We start from the raw sequence: 25,488 nt of genomic DNA on the forward strand, positions 1-25,488 counted from the left end.
TCTCCATCTTCTAATTCAATTTCTTCTCTTACTTCTACTCCAACTCTTTCACCATACCAAACGCCTGATTTCTCTCCCCCTCCTCCTTTATCCCAACCTCTTTCAAATTATTTCTGAATAGCCAGCTCAATCCTCTCTTGATACCTCTCCTGGTTTACCCTTAGTCGTTGATCTATCAACCTCTCCTCTTGAACCTACAACTGCCTCCACTCCGATTGTTCACCGTACTCATTCAATGCAGCTTCGCGCTTCTTCTATGAATAAAAGACAAGCCCATATTGCTGAAATTAAACCAAATTATTTATTGAAGGAACCTAAGACATTTTTGTAGGCAAAGAAATTCAAGGTACAGAGAGATGCTATACAACAAGAACTGAATGCTCTTTTACAAACTAACACATGGAGTTTGATTCCGTGACCCCATAATACTAATGTCATCGACAATAAGTGGATTTTTTGCATTAAAAAGAAGGTTGATGGTGCAATTGAGCGCTATAGGGCGCATCTTGTTGCTAAGGGTTACACACAGCAATCTGGTATAGACTATCAAGACACCTTTTCACCTGGTATGAAATCCACCGTAGTTTGCACTGTCCTTACTCTTGCTGTAGTACATAATTGGCCACTACATCAACTTGATATTTCTAACGCCTTTTTGCATGGTTTTTTAGATACAACCTTGTTTATGGAACAATCGAAGGATTTTATTGATTCTTCTAAGCCAGATTATGTGTGTCAATTAAATTGCTATCTTTATGGTCTCAAACAAGCCCTTAGAGCTTGGTTTCAACGGCTATCAAATTTTTTAGAAACTCTCGATTTTAAAACCTCCAAGGCAGACATATCATTGTTTATGTTACTCAAAGGTGTGCTCAAAATTTATTTTTGATCTATGTTGATGATATTGTTGTGACTTGTTCAAATTCTTCTAAACTGAATTGGTTCCTTGATCAAATCAAAGCAACCTTTCCAGTTCATGATTTGGGTATGTTAAACTATTTTCTTGGTATTGAGGTCACTGAAGTTCCTGAAGGCCTTTTATTAACTTAGTCGAAGTATGCTGATCTCTTGAAGGACACTAACATGCAGGACTGCAAGCCTTGCAACATACCCATGGCAACAACTCCTAATTTAAATAAATCAATGGGTGAGTTGCTGCCTGATCCTGAACAATTTCGTAAGGTGATAGGGTCCCTCTAGTATATGACCTTAACTCGACCAGATATCACATTTAGTGGCAACAAGCTTGCGCAATTCATGCACTGTGCAACTGATATTCATTGGCAGGTAGTTAAACGACTACTTCGCTACATTAAAGCTACTGCAACTACCGGGTTAGTAATCACTCATGACTCCTCTTTCCAGTTACAATGTTTTTTCTGACAGTGATTAAGCTAGCTGCCTAGATAACAGGCATTCTACTAATGGATATCTAGTTTATCTTAGGCATAATCTTTTATCTTGGGCCCCTAAGAAGCAACCAACTATAGCTCACTCATCTACAGAAAGTGAGTACAAATCCATGGCCAATGTGACAGCTGAGCTTATATGGATCACTTCACTGTTATGTGAGCTTGGGTTTCCTCCATCTACTTTATGGTATGACAACCTTGGTGCAACTCATCTTAGTGCTAATCCAGCTTTTCATGCTCGCACCTAACACATAGAATTAGATTACCATTTTGTTAGGAAACAAATTAAGTTGGGCAAGCTACGAATTCGATTTTTCTCATCAGATGATCAAATCACAGATTGCTTAACGAAGCCTTTTGGTCAACTTCTATTTGCAAAGCATTTTTCCAAGCTTCGCATTTGCTCTTCTCCAGCATCAGCTTGAGGGGGGGGGGTGTTAGAGATTTATATTCATATGTTGTGTAATTAATAATTATCTTGTATAGTTATTATAGTTATTATAGTTATCTCTTATTCTACCTTTCTCATGTATCTATAAATACTTTAGTATACATTAATGATATATACGAGATTATCATTCCAAACTACTCTCTTTTATCGTTTCACACAATCAAATGACTGATTTACTTTAGAATCCTATCCCAATGGACCGAGTTACACTAAAATTCCTATTCTATGAACAATCGATCCCTATACTAAAGCAAGTTATCTTCGAACTCTCAACGACTATGGTCTTGTTAGTCATTGGGAAGCCCTCGGTCCCCTCACAGCATTAGTAGTTGAGCCTAGTATCACCCAAACTAAACATAACGAATGTATATAGATATGCATCTGTTAGGTTAAGAAAGGGAGATTTTGATAAATTAGGTTCTAAGTGGCTGAAAAATCCACTAGGATGGATAGTTTCATACAAGTCTAAAATTAAGATTTTGAAGGAGGAGACGCGTTAAAAATTCTGAAATAACCTTCCTTCCATATAGAGCGACCAAAATATTAAGGGATTAAATAGCTGAAAATGAATTTCCAAATCAACATGGGTCATTTGATCAGATGAAAGAGAGATTTCAAACAGTTTCGAGGTGGAGATTCTTGGGGATTAAAGTAAAATTGCTTGAAAGGCTTAATCAATTAACCGTTTGAAATCATTATGAACAGTCAAAAAAGGGAGTGGAAAAAGAAGATGATGATAGAAGAGCATAGCGACCTCTCTTTTCCCTTTTATACTTGTCGAAAGAAAACTAGGGGTCGAAAAAGCGAAAGGTCAAGAGCATTGATGTTAAAAATGTGTGGTTGAGTGGATAACGAGATTAACTTTGTCATTATCCAAAAGCCTATAGTCAAAAGGAAATTGATTCCTCAGGTGCAACGCACAATTGTCGTAGCAAAATGGTTAGCTCTCAAAGTGCACATGTGTCCCTAATGACTCTTCAATGGAGACCCATGCGCAAGAGGTATTGGTGACATTAGCCATTAGCAAGGCCAAGTACGGAAGCCCATGCCAATAGCCTAAAGAAGAAAAGAAGAAAAGAAGAAGAAATATTTCTTAGGGGATTATTTAGGTTTGGGATCCAATTATATAAATATTTTTGTATAAATTGACGGTATTATACATCTTAAAATATTTCTTGCTTGGCATGTACTCTTAGAATTCCTATATATAGGGAGTGACTCCATTGTAGATAACATGTGAATCAATATAGACAAACTTGATTGTATCGTACATTCAAATCACCTTGTGTCCCTTTCTTTTTCAACCCTCTAATTTCTTATATTTTTCTTCTATCCCTCTCAACCTTGTTTTTCTCACTCCTGAACTCTTCTTATTGTTATTCCCTTTTTTCGGAACAAAAAGGCTTTGCACCATTTGTCCACCTATCCCAAGACACTTCTAATAAACACAGGTTGAACGAACCTACAAGCACTGACACTTCTAATGAACACAGGTTAAACGAACCTACAAGCACTTTTAGACCGAACAACGGATTAATCAATTCGTCCACTATCTCAAGGCATTCCTATTCGATTCATGCGCAACATATCTACAACCACTTTTAGACTGAATAATTGATTTAATAAATTTTTTTTTAATTAGATCGGTTAGATTATTTTGACTAAATTGTGCCCAGCCACTCCGTGTATGATTTTAAAAAAATAAATAAATAAGAAGGATATGACACATCATAGCTTAATGAGGAAAAATTTAGCTTAAAAAAAATACAATCGAAGTCATTTTTTTAGGAGAAATACAATCCAAGTCATTTGTTTCTTTCAAATAAATAATTGAATTAAATATTAAATATTAAATATTAAATATATAAATAAAAAGAAACAGTCATCAAATCATAAGGGCGGCTTTTCTCTCCCTTCTCTTTATATTTCTATACTCCCCTTTTCAAAAAGCAAGCTAGCCTGCTTTTGCTTACTCTCCTTTTCTCTTCTTCTTCTTCTTCTGTTTAATTTCATCCGATAAAATTATGATTCTGTCTCTCTATAAACTATCAATGAGGATTTCCCATTTCGTTGCTAGTTCCTGCATCTGATCCAAGATCTCCTAATAGCCATTTCTTATTTTTCCTAATTTATAACTTTTTGGCTTTTCTTCTATGTGTATTCTCATGATCTGTAAGTCGAAGCTTCTGTTTCTGTTCTCCAATGTTAAATTTGTCTGCGTTGGTTTCTCTCATCGAAACAATATTAGAAGTTTGGGCTTCTATTTTACATAGTTTTTCATTTCTCGCTTTGACTTGCTAGTAGAATTGGGTTTAGATTTCGTTGCTTTTATTTTTTTTGTCTTCTCTGATTACAGGTGACAAGATTCTCTTTTTATTTTTTCAAAATTTTTAATTATAACATATGGGTTTCATTCTAGAGCTAATTTTAGTTGCTATGATCAGCATGGTCACTGTTATTTGAGGGCTTATTTGTTTTAAATTGATAGAATATGCAAGAAATTGAGCATTCTAATTTTCGCTTTATTTTATTTTTGTTAAAAAAGTTTGTTCTTTTGTTGATTATAACTGGCTTTGTTTGCTTAGAAAACTGAGGCAAAATAGCAGAAAACAAATTATAGATTAATTTGAATTTTCCTCCCAGCTGATTAAAAGTTTAAAATTTGATAAATTTAATTCCTTTTCTTTCATTGCAATTTTTAAGCAAGCACAAGGCTTCATTTCTTTTATCTTTGTCTGATTAATGACCTAATTGAGTTAATTTGGGTTGTTAAACACTGACCCACATTTAGCTTTTTATGTTGAGAAGTCCTTTTAAAATGATTATAATGTTAACTTCTCATTTTGTTTACCTTACCCTTTTTGCTTATCAAACAGGGTAGTTTGTTTGGAATAATGACTACCCTTTTTGCTTATCAAACAGGGTAGTTTGTTTGGAATAATGACAAGGGTAAACCGTGACTTTGGAGGCACAATGCAGAAAGATGCTGTCCCAGCTGTATCAGCTGATGTTATATTTGCTTCAAGTCGTTTTCCTAATTACAAACTTGGAGCTAACAATCAAATTGTGGATGCAAAGGATGACCCAAAGGTACTGTCCATGAAGGAGGTTGTGGCGCGTGAGACTGCAATGCTTTTGGAGCAGCAGAAACGCCTCTCTGTTCGTGACCTTGCCAGTAAATTCGAGAAGGGTTTAGCTGCTGCTGCGAAGTTGTCTGAGGAGGTGAAGTTTGTTTGTCTTTGCATTTCAATTTTTGAATGCTTGATTTAATTTTTGAGGTTGGCATGAATTGTTGCAGTACTTGCTCTTGGTTGTTGAAGGAGTAAACTTTTCTCTGAAAATTTTGTTTAGGAAAATAACTGTCAAATTTATGCTTTGTTTTCATTTTGTTATTGGATGATTAAACTTGTTAAACTATACCAATTGGTAGTATTATATCGAGCTATGATATGGTTTTGCCCAGTAATTAATTTTTAAGTGGAACATAAATGAATTGTGGAAATATTGGCAATCTCAAGCTAGTCATATGTGGATTACAGGCTCGACTCAGAGAGGCAGCTTCGTTGGAGAAACATGTTCTTTTAAAGAATCTTAGAGATGCATTAGAATCCTTGCGTGGACGTGTGGTAGGCAGAAACAAGGATGATGTAGAAGAAGCTATTGCAATGGTTAGTACAGAATAATTGCTTCTTTTATCAAAATTTCTCTTTCACCTAAAGAAATCTTGTCTAATGTTTATCTTGAAAGCTTAATTCCTATTGCCATATAACTAGTGGCATAATTTGGTAAATCATGCAATTGCAATTTGCAAATGTATACCGGGCAATTTAGAAATGCAGGTATCTGATTTAACTAACATATCAAACCTATTTTACTAAAGAATAAACGTTTGGCAATTTTGATTGTGGTAGTGGAATGACATCTTATTACAACAATAAATAAATGGTCACATGGAAATTTCTTACTTTTTCGTATTGCACACTGTTCACTTAATGGCACAGTGATACATGAAAGTGAAACGTGTAGCAGTTCAGAAGCCCAAGGAAAAAAGTATCAGAGGTTATATAGGTGGTTAGCCTTGTTATCTAGGGAATTATCTTATGTTAAATGCTTGGTAATGCTGTTTCCATTCAGTCCATCTGCAACTTTTCCGGCATTTTTCTAGTTCCTTTGGTATTTTCGGCTTCTGTTGGTTAACTCTTGCATATCAGCACTTTTCTTGATCTTTGTTTCACATGCTGGTTTTGGTAATTATTTTCTTGCATCTTATAATTGGTGCCACTTGTACCTTCTCTTGTTGACATAATCTTATTTGAGCCTTCTGCAATTTGCAAGGAAAATACTGCACAACTACTAGAATGCTAATATATTCTGTGGAATTTATTTTTTGAGCAATAAAATAAAAATAAGAAGGTGAAGATGACATGTAACTAAAGCAAAGATGCTAACGATGCCCTAACAGTATCCTTAAATAAGAAATGTTATTATGCATTCTTTTTTTATGAAAAGCTTTCCAGTCAATGAGTTGCTAACTATCAAGATACTTTTTATTGACAAGATCCACTTGTAAGTTATTGTTATAATTACCTAAAATAAGCAACATTATTGCTATAAATCCTCTTTGTCTTTTCCTAGTTTATTGTTTTTTTCTCTCAGAGAACATATCTGCTATCATTTTCTTTGCTTTGCAATGTGTTACCTGATGTCTTTTAACTTGTGCAACTAATTCATGCAAAATTATGGTTTCTTCTTCCAGGTGGAAGCTTTAGCAGTTCAGCTGACTCAAAGGGAAGGAGAGTTGGTTCAAGAAAAAGCAGAAGTGAAGAAGCTAGCTAATTTTCTCAAGCAGGTGATGCAATCTTAGTAGAAGCAGGGGATATGTCCAATGTCTTGTTTCTAGTTGTGAATTCCTGTGACTATGCTATTGTTGTTTACGACTCTATGTTCTCAACGAGATCTGACCCTTAGATATAATTTTGTGGACCATGTTAATTATTAATAGGGAGAAAATGTACAATATTATTTTGCATATACCCTCGAGGGTGAGAGAAGATGACAGAGATCCCTTCTTTATTAATCAGAGGTCTCAAGTTCGAGTCCTGGGTATGGAGTCCCTTTAAACAATCGGGAGGGAGCGCTTTGTGCCCCTTTGTGGGCCCGCCCGGTGCGAATCCGGACTAGTCGGGCCAGTGGGCTTCGAATACCGTATGATTAAAATTAAAAAATATATATATTATTTTGCATATTTCTTTTATTTTGTTGTCCCTCCCACTCTTTCTCTGTATTCGGTAATTTTGAAAAAGTGGGGAACAAAATAGATTTCTACTTGCTATGGTAAATTTGAAAATTAGCTAGCGAATAACCTTTATTCGTTTTTTGCAATGGAAAGGGAAGTGAGGGATTGTAGTGTGTGCTTCCTGAATACAATAGCTTTCTTTACTATGTGTGTTGATGTTCGAATGTTCCACTATTCTGGAAAAATTGTCATCAACTCATAATGTGTGTCAAAGTCTGCATCTTTTTCATGAATCCTCTGGATTGTTAATTTTCATTTTTGTGTTTCAGAAATAGAAATCTTTGTTTCTCACTTATAGACATAAGATCTCCTTTTCATTTCTGAATGCTTCTAACCATTTATAGGCCTCGGAAGATGCTAAGAGACTTGTTGATGAGGAAAGAGCTTTTGCTCGTGCAGAAATTGAGAGTGCCAGAGCAGCAGTTCAGAGGGTGGAAGAAGCCCTTCAGGAACATGAACGAATGTCTCGAGCTTCAGGGAAGCAGGTGTGTCATTTGTTATTTGGTAATAATGTTTCTCAACTGTTCGAGTATCTTAGATGTTCAGTGTCTTTAAAGTCATCAAAAACTACATGAATTCCGTTTAAGGCAGTAGTGGACAGTTGTGTTTCTGTTGCATTGCCTATTGCAATTTTATTGCTTACCATTGGATTGGTAGTGTTCTCAATTTGGAATGGTTGAGAATAAATGTGCATCTTATTCATCTTTTATTTCAGGGCATCTTGTGTTTGAAACTTGTTAAATCATTATTTCTTATATCTATTTGCAGCATGTTTCTCTCTAATTAGTATTTGCTAATAAGCTTATTTTCATGTGCTATTAGGACCTGGAAGAATTAATGAAGGAGGTCCAAGAGGCTAGAAGGATTAAAATGCTGCATCAACCAAGCAAGGTGTACATCTGAATCTGATCTTTGTTGTTATTGGTATTTCCTGGATATAATAACAAGTTGCAAATTATTTCATTTAATTTATTCAATTATGTTTAAGTTCTCCTAATATGATTGAATCTTACAAGTGATTGAGAAAAAAGGGGTGCCTGGCCTCAGGCTCTCCCGTGCTTTAGGTTGTGTGCACCTAATGGTCTTAGCTAGGATCCATCTCTAAAGGATGCAGATAGGTGCCTTTTTTTTTTTCCCTCTCTTTATTTGTTTTCCTCTCTCAATTGTTTGGTTTTACTTGAATTATTGGATGTTTTAGATTTTTTAATTTATACCTACCTAACCTTAGTGATTGTTTTAATCCATTTGATGTTACTGTCTATGTTGATAAATCAAATAACAATCAAATGGTGTTTGTATCTTTTTTCTTTTCCTATCTGTAACTGAAAATCAATAAATGTTATAGTGCTTAAAAATTTTGCTAATTGTATGTCATTGTCCTTTTTAGCAACATATGGCATTATCTATTTGTTTACATCATGGGTCAAATTTTTTGGGGTCCAAAGTATTCATTTGCTATAAATTTGGTTTGCCTGCAATATCAAATTTATTAGGAACAGGCTTGGACCATGTTATGAAATTTACACATTTCTAATTATAATTGTAAGAAAAGATTAGTTTCTAGTCCATTAGTTTTGTGTTTCTGCATCACTCCCTTGTTTTGATCTAGAGCTTTCTAAAATTTCAAATTTTTATAAACCCAAATTTAATCTTAGTCGGTTGAATATATTTTTTTCAGGTCATGGACATGGAACATGAGCTACGAGCATTGAGGATTCAACTTGCTGAGAAGTCTAAGCGTTCACTTCTGCTTCAGAGGGAGGTTGGTTTACCACTTCATGCTAGCATGTTTTGATGAAGAATGACTTTCATGACCTATTCATTGAAGTTCTCTTGGCTTAATTCCTATCTTGAATGTGCTTGGTTTCTTGCTGGATTCTGCACTATCAACACTGAGGTTTTGATTGATAGATGTACTGACATTTAGTTTACATCTGCTAATGGTCATAGTTCTCCTTGTAAAAGATTTGTTGGGAGAAAAATGCCTTGAAAATATACTTGCAATCCACAATTGCGCCCAAATAACATCCAAAAGTAATCTTTTGTCTTTCATAATTGTCTAACTGTTAATGTCTCTAAGAAGACCACTTGAATGTGGAAGGAAATGGGATAAATGGCTGATACTACTAGAAGAATTCCTCTTATGATATTAGGCACTATAACTGGTAGTCTTGTGATTGGTACAAAAGGCATAACTTCTTGCTATGCAATAAGAAAGAAGGACCTGCATGCTTTTTGGAGAAAAACAAATTATTCACCATAAAAGGGATGACATTGAATCTAAAAGACTTCGAGCCATGCTTACACCATTATTTGACATCCTGTTTTAAACCTTCATGAAAGAACAATTCAAAAAGAGATGACATCATGAAGATGATTCTTACGTCTGGTGCCATATTTGGTCTATGCACCTATAATAGATTGTTATCCATTTTTTCACAAATTTCACTGGATCGAATTGTGACCAAACCATCACCTACTGTATGCATTACTAATTTGGAAAAGAGAAGAAATGTTTGTGTTCTAGTAGCTTCTTTCACACTCACACGAGTGCAAGCATGCAGTGCTGGTACAAATACCACAAGCGTGTGAAAATAAACGTGTTCCATCTTTGACTGGCCCAAGGAGAAGACAAAACTGGGATTCTAGCGCAGACACACATTCTTTCTCCTAAAATCTGATACATTTTTGGTTTTCCAACTAGAAGTGCATGTGTTCCTATTGTATTTTATGTGTACATTATTATACAGGTATTTTGTTGAAATAGCTTCTGATACTGATTTCTTAAACTTTTGCTTTCTTTTTCACCTTTTCCAGCTGGCAAGGAGCAAGAGAGGCGAACTGAATATATCCCAGTCTTATGAATTAGAAGGTTCTGAAGTTTTAGGTTCATATTTGCAGATCACTCCTTGCTCTGATGATGCTCCAGAGCTTTCTAAGTGTTCAATTCAATGGTATCGTGTGTCATCTGAAGGTGGCAAAAAGGAACTTATTTCAGGTATCTATTTCCAGTTTCTTCTATTTGTTTCCATATGCAATTACTTTTTTTTATGTGATTTGAAAAATGTCCACAAAAGCATAATAGATGCTTCATGTTTGATTGTAGAAAATAATTGCTTAAATGTTTTCAACTTTCTGGTTGCTTCTGTCCTTAGGAGTTCGGAGTTGTTTTACCCACATTCCACTTTCTTTGTGATGATTTTATTGTTCCATCAACAAAATAGTTGCATTTGAAACAAACAAGAGGATGCATACTTCAAGTATTAAATGAAAAAGAAAAAAAAAAATTTGTTAGAGTATGAAGAGAGATGGGCTTTGCTACCTGCTTGGGTCAAGCAAGTTGGCGTTAATATGCCATGCTGCCTCAATCCACATTAACCTGATATTTGAAACCTTTGGGCCCCTATAATATCAGTAATAAGATTTGGCAATGGGAGACAGTGTTCTTCCATTAAGAATTCCAGATCTACTCTCCACCTTTGTGTATTGTAATTGAAGCAGAGAGATGAAGGTTAAGCATCACAGGCTGAATGGGGTGCCCAAGAAGTTAAGATGAAAAAATAAATTAAATAGCTATCAGTTGAGCTATTTACTTTTGGAAATCATGGAAGAGGTCTCTCTCTCTCCCTCTCTCTCTCGGGGGAGTGGGGATACCACTGCCCAAATTAAGGAAAGTTGTCATTGTGATTCATGAAGTGGGAAAAGTGTACTTTTGCCCAAATTAAGGAAAGTTGTCATTGTGATTCATGAAGTGGGAAAAGTGTACTTTTGCTAATTCCCATACATGTTGCAGACATTGGAGAAAAAGTTTCTGGAAAAGATATCTTCTCAAAACCATTACTTAAATCAGGATAACAATACAAATGAGATGACTGTAGAAACTAAAACTTGGCTACTGGTGATGATATCTTTTAGGGTTGAAGACATTCAGTTAATTTCATTAGTTCAACTTCCTCGCAGGAGCTACTAAATCCATTTATGCCCCAGAACCTATTGATGTTGGGCGAGTCTTGCAAGTGGAAATTATTGCTGATGGCCGGCAGGTCATATTGACTACTACTGGTGCAATTGATCCTGGTCTGTTTTTCTTTTGCTTCTCTAATTTCATTTGTGAGACATGAGTTCAGTTTTATAATGTTAAAGATTTTGTGGTCCACTCTTCCTTATATGAAGCACGTCTGTATAGTTTATCTAAATTGATTTATGAAAGGAGCTGATGCAATTTTTTTACCAGCTGCTGGTCTTGGGAGCTATGTTGAGGCACTCGTACGGAAACATGATGTTGAATTCAATGTAAGTTTTTTTTTTTTTTTTTTTATGTATTGTTTAAAACTTTCATTGACTTATAATTATTTAGATTGTTTGTTTGTTGCATATAGTGCATTATTGTGGTCATTTTCTGGTGCTACAATTGTTCTTCTGTTGAGTTGAAAGTGAACTAGGTCAAGTTTATGTTGGCCTTGCTCTTATTCTTGGTTGCTCAATTAATGTTTTTTGAACTTAAAGCACTTCATCAAATCTCCCTAGATGGCTGCCTTCAATTGTCTAAGACAAGGGTGCGCGCATGTGCATGGGTGCAGCTAGAAAGTCTGTCTTTTCTATTCAAATTAATTACTTTCCGAACATGATAACTTAAAGGTTGAGTCTATTTTGTTCATAACTTGATCAATGAAAAAGTATAAATTGTTTTATGATATCATATTGCTTGACAATCTTCTTAGATAATTGAGGGGTGAGGATTGGAGATTGAAGAGAGATGGAGAGGGAGGGCAGTGAAGAGATATGCAAGATTGGGAATAAATAGGGAACCTGACCACCTCTTTAGAATATGTGGGCAATGGGAACTGAGACTTGTTTATGTCCTTTTGCTCTTACATTCTCATTGTCTTGAGGCAAGAGTTTAACTAAATTAAAATAAAATTCATCATGGTGTAAGGGGTGTTGAAGATTCAAAACCCACTTTGTCTTTTTGTGTTAGCTTAAACATGTTGGTCGACTGATTATTCAATATTCAACTCTCATTAAGCTAATGATTTCCAGCTACATTGCTCATATTTTTCTTCGTAATTGTTTTTTTCTTTCATATTTCAACAACTTTTTTTTTTCTAATTGTTTAGCTGTTCCTTATATTTTGCCATGTGGCTTTATTAGGTTACCTCTTATTTTATAATTGATAACTGTGCCTATAAGGCAATAACCTTTTATGTACCTGTTAAAACTGTTTCCATAACAATTTAAGAATAGTCTATTTCATAGAAACAATAATGCATAGCAATTTAAATTGGATGAGCCTGTATTTGTCTATTGTTCAATCAAAATTAATGATAAGATGAACAACGATATGTCTGCAATTTGAGCCTATTTGAATTGGAAATTATGTGACCAAAGCTTTACAATTCAAATTTATAGGCCTCCTAGCAGCTATTCGTAAAGAAAATTAAAAAGAGATGGCTGTAATTTTTTTCATTAAAATTTTTTATTATCAGTTATATATTTTTAATTTACATAAATGTATGAATGTGGGGAAATATATGAATTGTGCAAAATGGACATTAATATTATTTATATTTACAAGAAAAGCCAGTAATGAATCTTAATTAAATTTATTTACAGTCCCATAAATGAACTTGATCCATAATTTTAACCATATATGTGTTTCCTAATTAACGTAAACTGCTTCCTAATTAATATATTTTTAGTGCTTTCTGTTTAATTTCATTGAGTTGTAATAAATATGGTAGTAATGCTTATGTTCAATATTATATAAACATAAAAGTAAGTATATTTGAAGAAAAAATATAGTAAACGTATTTATTTATTTTTTTTTGACTTATTGCTTTAATACACGTTCTATTTATTATCATCCTTAGATGTATTACATTTTCTATGCATAAATACTGCAAACATATTTAAACAAACTAATTTGTGTTTTATATTTGCTTGATATCAATTTAACTTTATAAGATCTTAGAACTCTACAACAATTATGCGATTTTAGATTTTTTTTTTTTATTATTGCTTATAATAAAATAGAATTTTCAAAGTAATATTAATTATTCATTTAATAGTTTGATAAATTTTTAAATCGCAATATACTTTTATTTTGCAGAAAAAATAGAAAGGAAATTTGTATTTTAACAAGTCTCTCTCTCTCTATGTGTGTGTGTGTGTGTGTGTGTGTATATATACACACATATGTACATATATACACACACATATATATATATATACCGCTTGTGGTTTTCATAGTGTAGTGCATTAAAATTTTCCATTTTCTTTCTGGTTTAAGAAGAAAGCACTACATTCTTCAACCTATGATTTTCCAAAAACCCCATCCCTATCAACACTAGAGCTACAACCAAAGTAGCATTAAAAATTCCATTTCATTGAAGAAATAACTAAATAGTTTCATGGTTACATTGTTATCCATCTATTTCTCATTTTTAAAGCACTTGATTTAGTATCTACACTCTACATATCAAATCATATTCCTTTTGGATTGACTTCTTAGAATTCTGTATGGGGTATATCAATAGCTATAGTGCATTGAACTGCATAAACAAACAGTAGTTATGGGTGCTCAACCAATACAAGGCTACTGAAATGGGTTAAAATTGTCTTATCTGTTGGAATCATTGGATATTGTTAATCTGGTCTTTTCTGTCATTAGTATTAGTTAATATATTTTTAGTTGAACATGTTGCAAAAAGTGTTGGTCGTTGCTTGAATCCCATTGGACTTCGTGTTCACCATATTTATGCCTTTTTGCCACTTAGGTTGTTGTCACACAAATGAATGGTGTAGATTATAAATCAGACTCAATTCATGTGCTTCATGTGGGAAAGATGAGAATGAAGCTTCGTAAAGGAAAGTCGACAATTACTAAAGAGTACTACTCCACTTTAATGCAGGTAAATGATTTGCAAGTTAATCATCTTCTTGGAAGATGTTTTGATGTTTGAATTTTTATTCCTTTTTTCAAAGATCATTTTTTTCTTGTTCATTAGTCTTCCCATAATTTTTAATTAACTATAACTCGTTCTGTTCCACTTCTGTCAATCAAAGAACTGTTATGTGGAGCATTGCTTGGGGGAAGAAAATAAATGCATTATACTCATTTCAAGCAATGTACCTAATCCACATTTATTCTTGTGCTCCCTCTCTTCTCTCTGACATAAGCACACACTGGTTTTATGTTTAACTTTTTAGTTAAGTGAAAAATGGTTATACTTATACCTGTTGCACTTTCCTTGTATCTTAGCTATGTGGGGTTAGAGGAGGTGGGAACGCTGCAGCGCAGGCCTTGTATTGGCAAGCGAGTAAAGGACTTTCTTTTGTATTAGCATTTGAATCAGAGAGGGATAGAAATGCAGCCATTATGCTTGCAAGGAGGTTTGCCTTTGATTGCAATGTAAGTATTTCTAAAATTTATCAACTTCTACTTGTACACAATTTTTTGTTTATTGGTACAGTATTTCTTTTCTTTCCACCTTTTTTTTTTTCTTTCTGTTCCTTCTGTATTATAATATCAAATTCTTGAAATGCCAGATCATGCTTGCTGGGCCTGATGACCGGAATCCGTTAGGAAGTTAACCAACTCCACATATGGTATTCCAATTCAGTAACTGTAATTATCACATTGAGTTTCCCCCTGTATTATAGGTTTGTAACAGTAGGAGGTTGCATTGTATGTTCTGTTATGGGCTTCCATCATTCTTTCTTTCTTTTGTTTTTGTTTTTGTTTCTCTTATTTTTTTCTCCTGCCCTAACATCAAGGCATCCTTTTTCTTTGCCTTTTTGTCTTTTTGTCCAAGTATAACATAATCCCAATTACATCAGGTGTTGTATGATTTATGTACAATGATTAATACATGATTGGTGTTTTGCTATAAGAGAGTTTTACCGTCTTTTCTTGGCTGGTTGATATTGTGACTTCCTGTTTTACAGTTCATATTGAATCTGAGCATCCTCTTTGCTTCAATGTTGTTGCTAGTTAAAAGAATGAACATAGCCGTAATAGAAATCGATTTTCGGACCGATGGGTATCTATTCTTATAGTATTGTTAGGGAAGTCGATAAGCTAATTCCTATAGATATATTTGCGGTAGTCTCAAGTCAGACGAGCTCCAAATTAGTTGCTTTTCTAGTTTGAGCTACTAAACTACTACACACTATTGGACTTGAATTAGTCAGACTTATGGATGGAAGTGCTACCGTGATGCTCTGATCCGTTCAAAGAGAATATAGGTAGTTATAAATAGATTTGAGATGGGTACGGATAATGAAATTATTATCTGTAACAGATGCGGATAGAGGACGGATATAGATTTTTAGATATCCGTTACTTGATCGCTATGTTAAACAGGTTTGAAAATGGGTACCTATAGCTATTCTACCCTAATTATTAGTAAAAATTTTATTTTCAATAAGTTCAGATTTGGATAGTATAAGATTCGCGGATATTTTATCCGTATAAGAGTACTTTAAATGAGTTTTGAATGGATATGAATAGTAAATATTTAAATGGGTTCGAATATGAGTATTTAATTGAATATCTAAATGAGGTTGAAATGAATATAGATAATAAAATTTTAAATGAATACAGGGAGTTCAGAATTTGTGGGGGTGCCGGCTCTATCACTAAGACTAATCTCATGCATTAAGAGATTTTAAACAAGCTACTTATAAGCTACTAGAGGAGCAAGCAACGGTTTTCTCGAGAACTCCACGAGATCAGTAATAAATAGTATTACACGCAGTTGATATTTGTTTTTATCATCAATAGGATTTTCCCCACCAGCATTTATAAGCAGTTATACAAGTATTACTTGACTGGCTTAGAAATAAACCATAACCAGTAGCACTTCTCAATTAGCACAGAATTCGTTTAACCACAGCCCAATGAACCGTTCTAGGATTATGCAGGAACTGATTGAGCTTGTCAACTGCAAAAGCTATGGACAAGACGAATGATAGTTGATACTGTCATTGGTCAACTGCTATGTTGAGTGAAATTCCCCACCGTAAGTACTGTTACTATTCAAAATTCTTCTGATAGTGGGTAGAGAATCATATCCAAGGTGTGCAAGCAACTCTTGATGGCCTCAGTTATATTCTTTATACTCTTTTTTTTTTTTTTTTTTTTTTTTTTTTTTTTTTTTTTTGAAATATAATTCTTTAATTATAATATCAAACAGTACAGATACCCAAATAATAAAAAAGTTAATTATACTCTTTTCTTTTTTTTTTATGCCATTAATGTCACTTTAGAAATAAAAAAGTTATTAATTTCTTTCTACTACACGAAGACTTTATTTCTTTTATTTAATTATGTAATTAATCCAAACATTAATTTTCTCCCTCAAATTTTCTTTTTTGAAAAATTTATCCCTTTAATTTGTTGATATATTGATTTCAGCAAAATCAGGTATTCCTTTTTTAACTGATAGACAGACGGATTTAGAATATTTAGTTCGGTAATGCATACGAATAATAATTTAATGAGAAAAAAAAGGTAAAAGTTTAATGGGGAAAACTCAAATTATTGTTATATACACTGAAATTTAAAAAACCCGAAGGGCAGTTGCCCCAACTCCTATTATAGATTCTTCCATCTGGACAAAAAGTGATATCATAATTAGCTCCACTGGTGCAAGAAAACGTGCTTGTTGAATCATCAAGAGCGTAGCTATAAGCTTGAGGACACTGATTCTTGAAAAACTTTGAATAATTCGTGGGTTTGCAAGTATCTGTGCAACAATATTCTGGGCGATTAAATGCTACACATGCACTTTTGCAGCCAATCACAGAATTTCCATCTTGCCCTTTAACCGCTAACTCATTAGGGCAATTGGAGTTCACATTTCTTGCACAGCTAGCAGGAATGCATGCATTACCAAAGCCACCACGTGGAGAGATTGACACTGGCACGTTAAAACCGTCAACAAGACTAATATCGTAGAAATCTTGACCGTAGTATTTTCCTAAATTCAATTCTATAAGAGAAACCGGTGGATTTCCTTCAGCACCATTGCATGAAATTTCTCCGGAGCCACATTCGCCAGTTGCACATGTGAACGTTCCAGTTGAATCGGTAGAACATTCTGTTCGGCCCCAAAACCTTCCATTGAATGGGGCTGGATCATATAGAGGTTGGGTTGCTTTTGTTGGTAACTCAAAGCCAGTGGTTGAGAGTTGACGCCCTCCATCACGGATAACGGTTGCTGGCCAAACTGTGTATGGACAATTGTTGGTGAAAGTTAGTGTTGCCGGGTGAACTCCTACAATTGTACATCATTGCATGATTAGATATCAACAATTTAAACCAAAGATTATATCTTACGCCCCGACTCTAATCACCAAAGGAATTGTCCGCTTTGGTGTAGTCCACGGACGCCCTACACCTCAGTGTAGTCCCCGCACGGTTTTGTCCCGCAGGTGAAATGGGAAACTTCCCAGGAGGTCACCCATCCTAGGATTTCCGTTAAGCGAGCACGCTTAACCCTGGAATTTTTCCAACTCTCCAGCCATTCCACTAAAAGGCACCTCTAATGATTAGTTTCTCCCTTTTCGATATATGATTCGATTCATTCCTGTGTCCCGCATTCCACTATCCTAGCTAGCCTGCCATCCAAGGATCGCTTTGCCGGGTCAGGATGTCACATTATATATCTGTGTGTACATACATAAATAAATGTAACTAAGATGTATGTTTAATTATTTTCCATTTCATAATTTTTCTATATATACTAGCGAAAAAAAATTGAAAATTAATAATTTACTTATGCATTATAAATTTATAGCAGATGTTAACTATATATATTGTTATTCTAATGAAGAAGAAGAAGAAAAAGACATCTAAAATGAGAAATGCCTTGCAACCATGGTGGTTGAAACTCTTGTTAGTCAAAAAAAAAAAAAAAAAAAAGGTGCCTTTATGTGATAAGTTATGTGCATAAGATGAATTTATATATATATATATATATATATATATATATATACACACATACATACAAATAGTAGATGAATAAATTAAGAAAGTACCATAAAAGAGAAAAGTGAAGGTAAGGCTCAAGAGGGCTAGAGTTTTCATTGTTGAATTTTTTGAAATGGTTAGTTAGAAGGGGATATATTGAATTTTTTTTTATTGGTTTTGGAATGTTAGTTAGAAGGGAATGTATTGGTATATATAGCCTCCAAGAATTGGAAAATTCGAGGACGTATGCTTTGGGGTAGAATAAATAAGTGTGGAAATTTTTAATGGAAAAAGGGTGGAATATGATTATGAAATCTTTAAAATTTAAATTTTTATATTTTTATATTTATATATATATTTACATTTGGATCAAGAGTGGTATTTAAACATGGCCCTTTCAACAGAAATAATAATTAATTTTATATTCTAATTAAAAAAAAGAGTTTATTTATCAAATAATTAACTTTTAAATATTACTTATTATCAATAAAAATAAAAGGAAGAATTTAAAAATATTAAAAATAATAATAAAGATTATCCTTACTATTAACCCAAATAATAATAGTTTACAAATCAATCCTTCAATTAATACCCTTCAACCCGTAATAGAAGCCACCCAAAGATAAATCAAGAGACTCAACAACTACAAACCCATTTAAAATGTCGTCACGAGAGTTAAAATATTACTCTAAAGAAAAGATGTGCAAGATATGGAAATTTCTGCCTTTTTCTGAATGCAAATATCCAAGCAGAATCAAAGTTGTAGGACCAAATTAGGAACAGCTGATTGTACTTTCTTCACTGAAATTTCCAACTTCATTCATAAACAGCATATACAAACTTTTTTTTTTTTTTTGGCTTCAAACACCAAACCGTAACTAATACGTAGCCAGTATCACAATCTTAGCATCTTTCGAAACCATCAATTTCAATTTTAAAGAAGGTTAAACCATAATCAAACTCTTCTTAAACGGCTTTTAAAATAATTTTAGAATCTTCGATTTCAATTCAGTTTTAGTTTAAGATCGGATTTAGACAATTAAGCAGTGGAGGGTTAGATTTACTTAAAATTCATTGATTATGGGTCATTCAATCGATCACCCCTTTTTAAAAAATAATAATAATAATAATAATTCAAAAATCACTCTAATCTTTTTTTCTACAAACGGCCACTGGTGACCTCCCCTTTTCCTTTAGCTAGTTTTTTAAATTTTCTTTTATTTTTTTTATTTCTTTTTCAAATAATTCTTAAATTTGTATTTTTTTTATATAGATTTAAGTTATTATTGCCTTCTTGGAATTAGTCTTATACATATTTTGGATTAGTGTTCCTATATCTTGGAATTCATCGCCATAGTGATTTTATTTATAGTATTTTGTTATTTGGGTAGTTATGTAGAAAAAATTACAGATATTCTCTCTTAAAATAAAGAAATTAGAAAGTAATCAAATCAGACTTGTCGAAAGACTATAGAGTCAGAAAGTGCTCATAAATACTTACCAAGTGAAACAAGCGGCCGCCTATGACACATGTATTATATTCTATTAATTTGATCAGATATTTCAAACCAAGATTATAATTTTTTTTTTTTTTTAGAAATGATTTATTATTAGGCTTCCTATGCAAAAATAGAAAAACTCATCCATCAATTTTCTATATTTGTATATTGTTCATCCTTAATGAAATTCTTCTAAAAAAAAGTCAACAACTTTAACCCATAACAGAAGGCAGAAGCCACACAAATACAAGTCAATAGACTCAACACCACCACAAACCCATTTACACTTTTCTCTCGGGAATTAAAATCTTGTCTGCAAAGGAGAAATGGTCAAGATATGGAAATTTCTGGGTGTTTTCGAATGCATATTTCCAATCACAATAACAATTGTAGGACCAAATTAGGGACAGCTGATGGTGAATGTCACCCATTAATTCTGGTTTCCAACCTTAATTGGACTTCCATAAACAGATAGACAGGGCATTTGGGTCTCTAGCATTCTTTTTTAGTGGCTTCAAAAATCAAATCGTAACTAGTAATCATTTTTATTTTTAAAGAAGGAAAAAAATTTGGTTTCTTAGTTAGTATTAAATTAATATATGAGGATCTTTATTTTTAAAAACTAACAATAAAGTCATTAATTTATAATTTTGTTAACGCGTTAGTCCTTCCATGCAAAATAGCTTGTTTTATTTATCAATTGACTGAGAAATCAGCTTCGAAATTATAGTCAAACTAACTATTAGATCTCTAATTTATAATCTATGTTAACACTTTAATCATCTGCTTATGATTTCTATTAACACTCTAGTCCCTCTGTTTGTTTTGAACTATAGGATCAAAATGTTAATAAATCATAATTTAAGGATCTCATAGTGTCATGACCCATCTCCGCAGACCGAACCGGCACTAGGACCTGAGTGGGCTTAAGGCCCCCGAAACCCGTAGTAAGCCTATATTCATATTCTATTCATAAATGTGACTTCAGGTCCAATAATTTATTTCACCAATATATCAAAAATACAATCCATAATATTAATATATGTGCTCTTATTATCCAATTACAACCCATTTGGAATACAATTGCGAAACTTCATAATTTACAGTCTTTAACATTTACATGGCTAACACAACTATTAACAAGTTTATAGTTTCAATATTTTGACTCAGTCGGGTCCATAGGACTCTCCTTTCTTCTTATTACCTAAAAAAAAATAGGAGGCAGGGGGGAGCGACAAACTCAATGAATAGGGTTAGATAACTCTCTCACCTCACACAATCACACATATGCTATAATAAATCAATTTAATCCTCCGACTAGTTATATGATCATGCAATTTGTCACACAAATGGCAACACAACAGTAATCACAATTATTATTATCTTCATATAATCACATCACGTGGAAATTAGTCAGTGGCGTCACCGAAACCCCAACGAGTCGTCCTCTCACATGGCTCGCCCTCTCATACGTGTGCACCAGGGAGCCGATCCCCCATACCTGGCCAAATGGTCTAATCCTCACTTGACCGGCCCTCTCATTGTTTTTCCATTCTCTCTTTTTTTTTCCATACCATCAGGAGGCCACCCTGTGGTTTATGCATATTATCCATATCATATCATCAGGTGCACACGGAGGCGCCGATCTCCCATACGGCTAACGGTCTTGTAGACTGCCCTCAAAAATCCATGGTGACCCACTTCATCCCAATTCCACACAAACAAGGCACAACAATATTACAACACAGGTAATCAAACAAATTTTGATTGCAACAATAGTGCAGCACAATATAGCAATTTAACAAATGCATGATAACATTTAGCCGTGAATGCATGAATGCAAATATGCAGGCGGATGATGCGAATTATCTAACACTACTCACTGTTCTTTATAGTCCTTTAAAGGACTATATTTATTACGCTTCTAGCTTTTGTCTTCACATTCCGAAACTTTATAAGCATCTAAAATAATAAGAAAATTCTAAATAAGAATTCTAATTCGAAAAATGTATTTCACATTCATTATTAGTTTTGGTTACTAGTTACTTAACTAACTTATCAAACTAAATTGTACATATATATATATATATATAGTGTTTCCTTAATTATTTATTTATTCTAATTTACAACCTTTAAATAAAACTTCTAGTTATTTGGTACGTAATAATAATAATAATACTAAAAGTTTTAGTTGTTACCACCTATTAAGGATACAACTAATTTAATTCTTTATTAAGTGTTTTGCCGAAAATTCGGCAGTATTTCCTCTATAAACTAGACTATCCAAATTTTATACATCGCACACATCAACACACAGCCCATCCATCGGGCAAATTCTTAATCAAAGCCATCCTCCGTTATGTCCTCATTAAATCAACTTGAATCAATTTATCCACACCAGTATTTAATCCCAACTCAAAGCAAAGGTATTTTCACGGATTTAGTTCATACCATGATAATGTGTATATACTTAATTAACCGTTTCTATTAAAATACTTAGCTTCCCATTAATCTCTTTTTAGCACTTAAGGTACCAAAAGTAATATTCTTACCCCATAGCAATCTACGTTCTTAAATTTTTGATTTGGATTAACCAAGTTAAGTAATATTCTAACTAATCACAATTTTTATTTAATCCCATCAAATAATTATAAAATAAGGAAATAAATTCAAATTGATTTCTAAAGGAAAAATGCAGAATTGGGTTATAAGGTTTACCAATGTGAAATTGGATCACATATTCGAGATCAACGTGAAGAGGAGAAGATTCTGCCTTTGGAGCCTCACTGGTCGATCACTGGAACGCCGCTGCCTGCCGCCATGCACGGTGGCCGGAAAATCGAACCTTCACCAAAATTGACAAACAATACATCATTTTATTCGTTTCGACGAGAGGATCACTAATATGAGTTCAAATCAAGGTGGGTGTGAACCATTTGGCCGGAAAGGTTCGGTGGTACCCATTTTGGGTTTTCCGATTCCGGCTATATCAGTTGGCGGGAAGGCCATCAAATGAAAGAGGAAAAAGAGAGGAGTCGATTGACACCTACCTCGACACCTCAAGTCACCGAAAATAGTGGGAAATCGCCGGAGAAGTTGCTACAACAGTGCTGACCGTTTCGGTTGAGATTTCTCTCAATTTGGGCTCAAATTGTGCAAACCAAGGCTGAATCAAACTGCTTGCGACGAGTAGATATTTTTAGAGCATTTATTTGTTAGATTATTTTAATAATCTGTATGTGGCCCATGTGATTAAAGGGCTGGTTCTAATTAAGGTGGCCCAAGATGATGGTTATTGGGCTTAATAGATAAGAGCCAGTTAGGGTTTTAATACCCTTCCTCTGCCTTATAAAAGATAAAGGAATCAACAGATTAGGGTGAACACAGAAACAAGAGAGTGTGACGGCTACCTCAAACACCTACGGAGATAGTTTGTTTGAGAGAGCTCATAAAAGAAACTCCCGCAGCTGTTGATTATTCTCTGACCATTAAGAGAGCACTTACGGACAAAAGGCCAGAGTGAAGAAACGTAGATCTACTGTTACGGTGAGAATCGAATTGTCCCAACGAGGTAACCCATAACATAGATCTGCCGTTATGGATCAAGGTACGCTTCCGATTATTGTATATTCTTGTCAAACAAATTCTATGAACAATAGATCTGGGCTATATTAAAGATTATTTAACATATGGTATCAGAGCCTGTACCTGTTCTAGATTTATATGATAGCGTTTTGTTTGGCTCAATTAATGAAAATTAATTTCGTATGGTGAAATTTATTTATATGGTATAAGCGAAGCCAAAATTATAGAAATTTGAAAACTGTTTGTTTTCCTTATGCTTTATAAATTATTTTGTTATTATTTATAGAGAATGGTTATGACATATTATTGGGTTATATCGTTAAAGGTTTGATATATTAATTTAATCTCATAAAAGCTTTGCATAAATCAATGTTTAATGAATGGAAAACTTGTTAGTCACCAAAGTGGCCTTGTTTGGATTGTTTTAGACATTGATTATGCAGTTTTCAATTGTTCATATTTGTGTGATGCCGTTATATGACATGAAAGTGAAAATTGAACAATTGAGCTCGTTGATTATAATTTGTTAGGTTACCCAAAGGTAGACCATTAATTATAATCAATGGCATTAAAGAGACTTATCATTGTACGAATTAATATGAATGTATATCCAAAGATAACATGCATATTGTATGGAGCATTATTGAATAGTTGAATGGAATAAAAAAAAAGTAACTGGATTGCAGAAAGGAGCACGGGCGTGCTGCAATGAGCACGAGCGTGCTTCTCTCTGACTTGCATAAAGGCTCGAAAGTCTATTAAAGTATTTTTCTTCTTGGCATCATTATTGATTAAAGCTATGCATTTAAATATTACCCAAAGGTGAATCTAGGTGCATAATGAAAGTTGCTATTTGTTTGAATCCATTTTATGTTTACTCAAAGCATTAACGTATGAGTATATATGTAATGTTGCAGCTTCTTTTAACATGTTTGCTATGGGCACTGGGTTGATTAAGTTCAATGGATTGAACTATGCTGATTGGTCCGAACAAATCCATTATCAGTTAGGAGTTCTGGACCTGGATTTGGCATTAGTCTCTGAAAAGCCAGCAGCCATTACAGAGACCAGCACTGAAGCTGACAAGTCTCATTATGAGGCTTGGGAGCGGTCTAACAGGCTAAGCTTGAACTTAATGAGGATGACAATGGCTGAAAATGTTAAGCCATCAATGCCCAGAACAGACAATGCTAGAGAGTACATGCTGAAAATTAAGGAATACTCCCAATCGGACATAGATGACAAGTCCATCGTAGGATCCTTAATGAGTGAGCTGACGACCAAGAAATTTGATTGGTCACAATCCATTCATAATCATGTGATTGGCATGCAGAATTTGGCAGCCAAACTGAAATCAATGGGAATGGATGTGAGTGAATCCTTTTTAGTTCAATTTATTATTAACTCACTTCCTCTTGAGTTTGGTCAGTTCCAGGTGAATTACAACACCCTTAAGGAAAAATGGAACATTCAGGAAATCAAGGCCATGTTGATACAAGAGGAAGGGAGATTAAAGAAATTGAAGGAACACTCCATCAATCTCACACTTCATAATGGAGCTAGTAGCAGCAACAACAAATCAGGGAAGAAAGGGAAGAAAAGGGACAGTGCCCCAATGAAGGTTAATGAGGGCCAAATCCGTAAGGAATTGAAGTGCTACTTCTGTAGGAAGAATGGTCACTTTAAGAAGGACTGTCCTAAAAGGAAGATTTGGTTTGAAAAGAAAGGTATACTTTATGTCTCAGCATGTTTTGAATCAAATCTTATTGAAGTGCCTAATAATAACTGGTGGTTAGATTCTGGTGCAACTACTCATGTGTCTCATATTATATAGGGATTTCTTTCGATCCAACCCATAAACGAAACTGAAAAGTTCCTATTCATGGGAAATAGAATGAAGGCACGAATAGAAGGAATTGGGACTTATAGATTGATCCTAGACACTGGTTGTTAGCTGGATCTTGAAAAGTGTCTCTATGTTCCTGAATGTGCTAGAAATCTAGTTTCTGTAGGGAGGTTGGATAATGTTGGTTTCAGTTTTAAGATTTGTAATGGTGTTTTTTCATTATACAAACTTAAGTACTATTATGGTTTTGGTACTTTGATTGATAGTTTGTATCGTTTTAATCTTGATGCTGCATTTATTGAATCCCTGTTTAATGTTGAACACAATATAGGTATTAAACGTAGTGCACATAATGAATGTTCTGCTTTCTTGTGGCATCAAAGGTTAGGTCACATATCCAAAGAAAGGATTTTGAGGTTAGTGA

General features: G+C 34.0%; 2 protein-coding genes across 6 annotated transcripts; one reads left to right on the forward strand and one right to left on the reverse strand.

Annotated features, from left to right (window-relative positions):
- The first annotated feature begins 3,757 nt into the window (after nt 1-3,757).
- On the forward strand, nt 3,758-15,051 carry LOC105635458 (stomatal closure-related actin-binding protein 1). 2 transcript variants are annotated; one of them, XM_089721676.1, is made up of 13 exons: nt 3,758-4,035; nt 4,786-5,085; nt 5,403-5,531; nt 6,620-6,712; nt 7,504-7,644; nt 7,982-8,050; nt 8,838-8,921; nt 9,977-10,157; nt 11,120-11,236; nt 11,394-11,452; nt 13,936-14,070; nt 14,421-14,570; nt 14,708-15,051. In XM_089721676.1, exons 2-13 carry the CDS (start codon nt 4,804-4,806, stop codon nt 14,750-14,752), a joined length of 1,485 nt encoding a protein of 494 aa, XP_089577802.1. In that variant the 5' UTR covers nt 3,758-4,035; nt 4,786-4,803; the 3' UTR covers nt 14,753-15,051. The 2 variants fall into 2 exon arrangements, with proteins under 2 accessions (XP_089577802.1, XP_089577803.1); XM_089721677.1 differs by having other exon boundaries at nt 3,880-4,035; nt 4,740-5,085.
- A 1,604-nt stretch (nt 15,052-16,655) lies between these two features.
- LOC149496058 (thaumatin-like protein 1) lies at nt 16,656-18,326 on the reverse strand. Of its 4 annotated transcripts, XR_016320787.1 has the most exons (3): nt 18,203-18,323; nt 17,502-17,830; nt 17,250-17,391 (listed from the first exon to the last, which is right to left on the reverse strand). XR_016320787.1 is itself a non-coding variant. In XM_089720981.1 (2 exons), the coding sequence occupies exons 1-2, from the start codon at nt 18,249-18,251 to the stop codon at nt 16,682-16,684; spliced, it is 807 nt and encodes a 268-aa protein (XP_089577107.1). In that variant the 5' UTR covers nt 18,252-18,325; the 3' UTR covers nt 16,656-16,681. The 4 variants fall into 4 exon arrangements, 2 of the variants coding, with proteins under 2 accessions (XP_089577107.1, XP_089577108.1); XM_089720981.1 differs by lacking the exon at nt 17,502-17,830 and having other exon boundaries at nt 16,656-17,439; nt 18,203-18,325; XM_089720982.1 differs by lacking the exon at nt 17,502-17,830 and having other exon boundaries at nt 16,656-17,391; nt 18,203-18,299.
- Nucleotides 18,327-25,488: the final 7,162 nt, after the last annotated feature.

This window comes from Jatropha curcas, chromosome 5 (genome assembly GCF_041381405.1).
Source record: "Jatropha curcas cultivar XTBG-Jc1 chromosome 5, XTBG_Jcur_1.0, whole genome shotgun sequence".
In the NCBI taxonomy this organism is placed as follows: Eukaryota; Viridiplantae; Streptophyta; class Magnoliopsida; order Malpighiales; family Euphorbiaceae; genus Jatropha; species Jatropha curcas.

Excerpts from the sequence above, each read along its gene's own strand:
- LOC105635458 (XM_089721676.1), top strand. The coding sequence starts at position 4,804 with ATGACAAGGGTAAACCGTGACTTTGGAGGCACAATGCAGAAAGATGCT. Across the intron at positions 8,051-8,837 it reads TGCTGCATCAACCAAGCAAG|GTCATGGACATGGAACATGA; the intron begins GTGTACATCTGA and ends TATTTTTTTCAG. Across the intron at positions 11,237-11,393 it reads TACTGGTGCAATTGATCCTG|CTGCTGGTCTTGGGAGCTAT; the intron begins GTCTGTTTTTCT and ends TTTTTTTACCAG.
- LOC149496058 (XM_089720981.1), bottom strand. The coding sequence starts at position 18,251 with ATGAAAACTCTAGCCCTCTTGAGCCTTACCTTCACTTTTCTCTTTTAT. Across the intron at positions 17,440-18,202 it reads CTTCACTTTTCTCTTTTATG|GAGTTCACCCGGCAACACTA; the intron begins GTACTTTCTTAA and ends GTACAATTGTAG.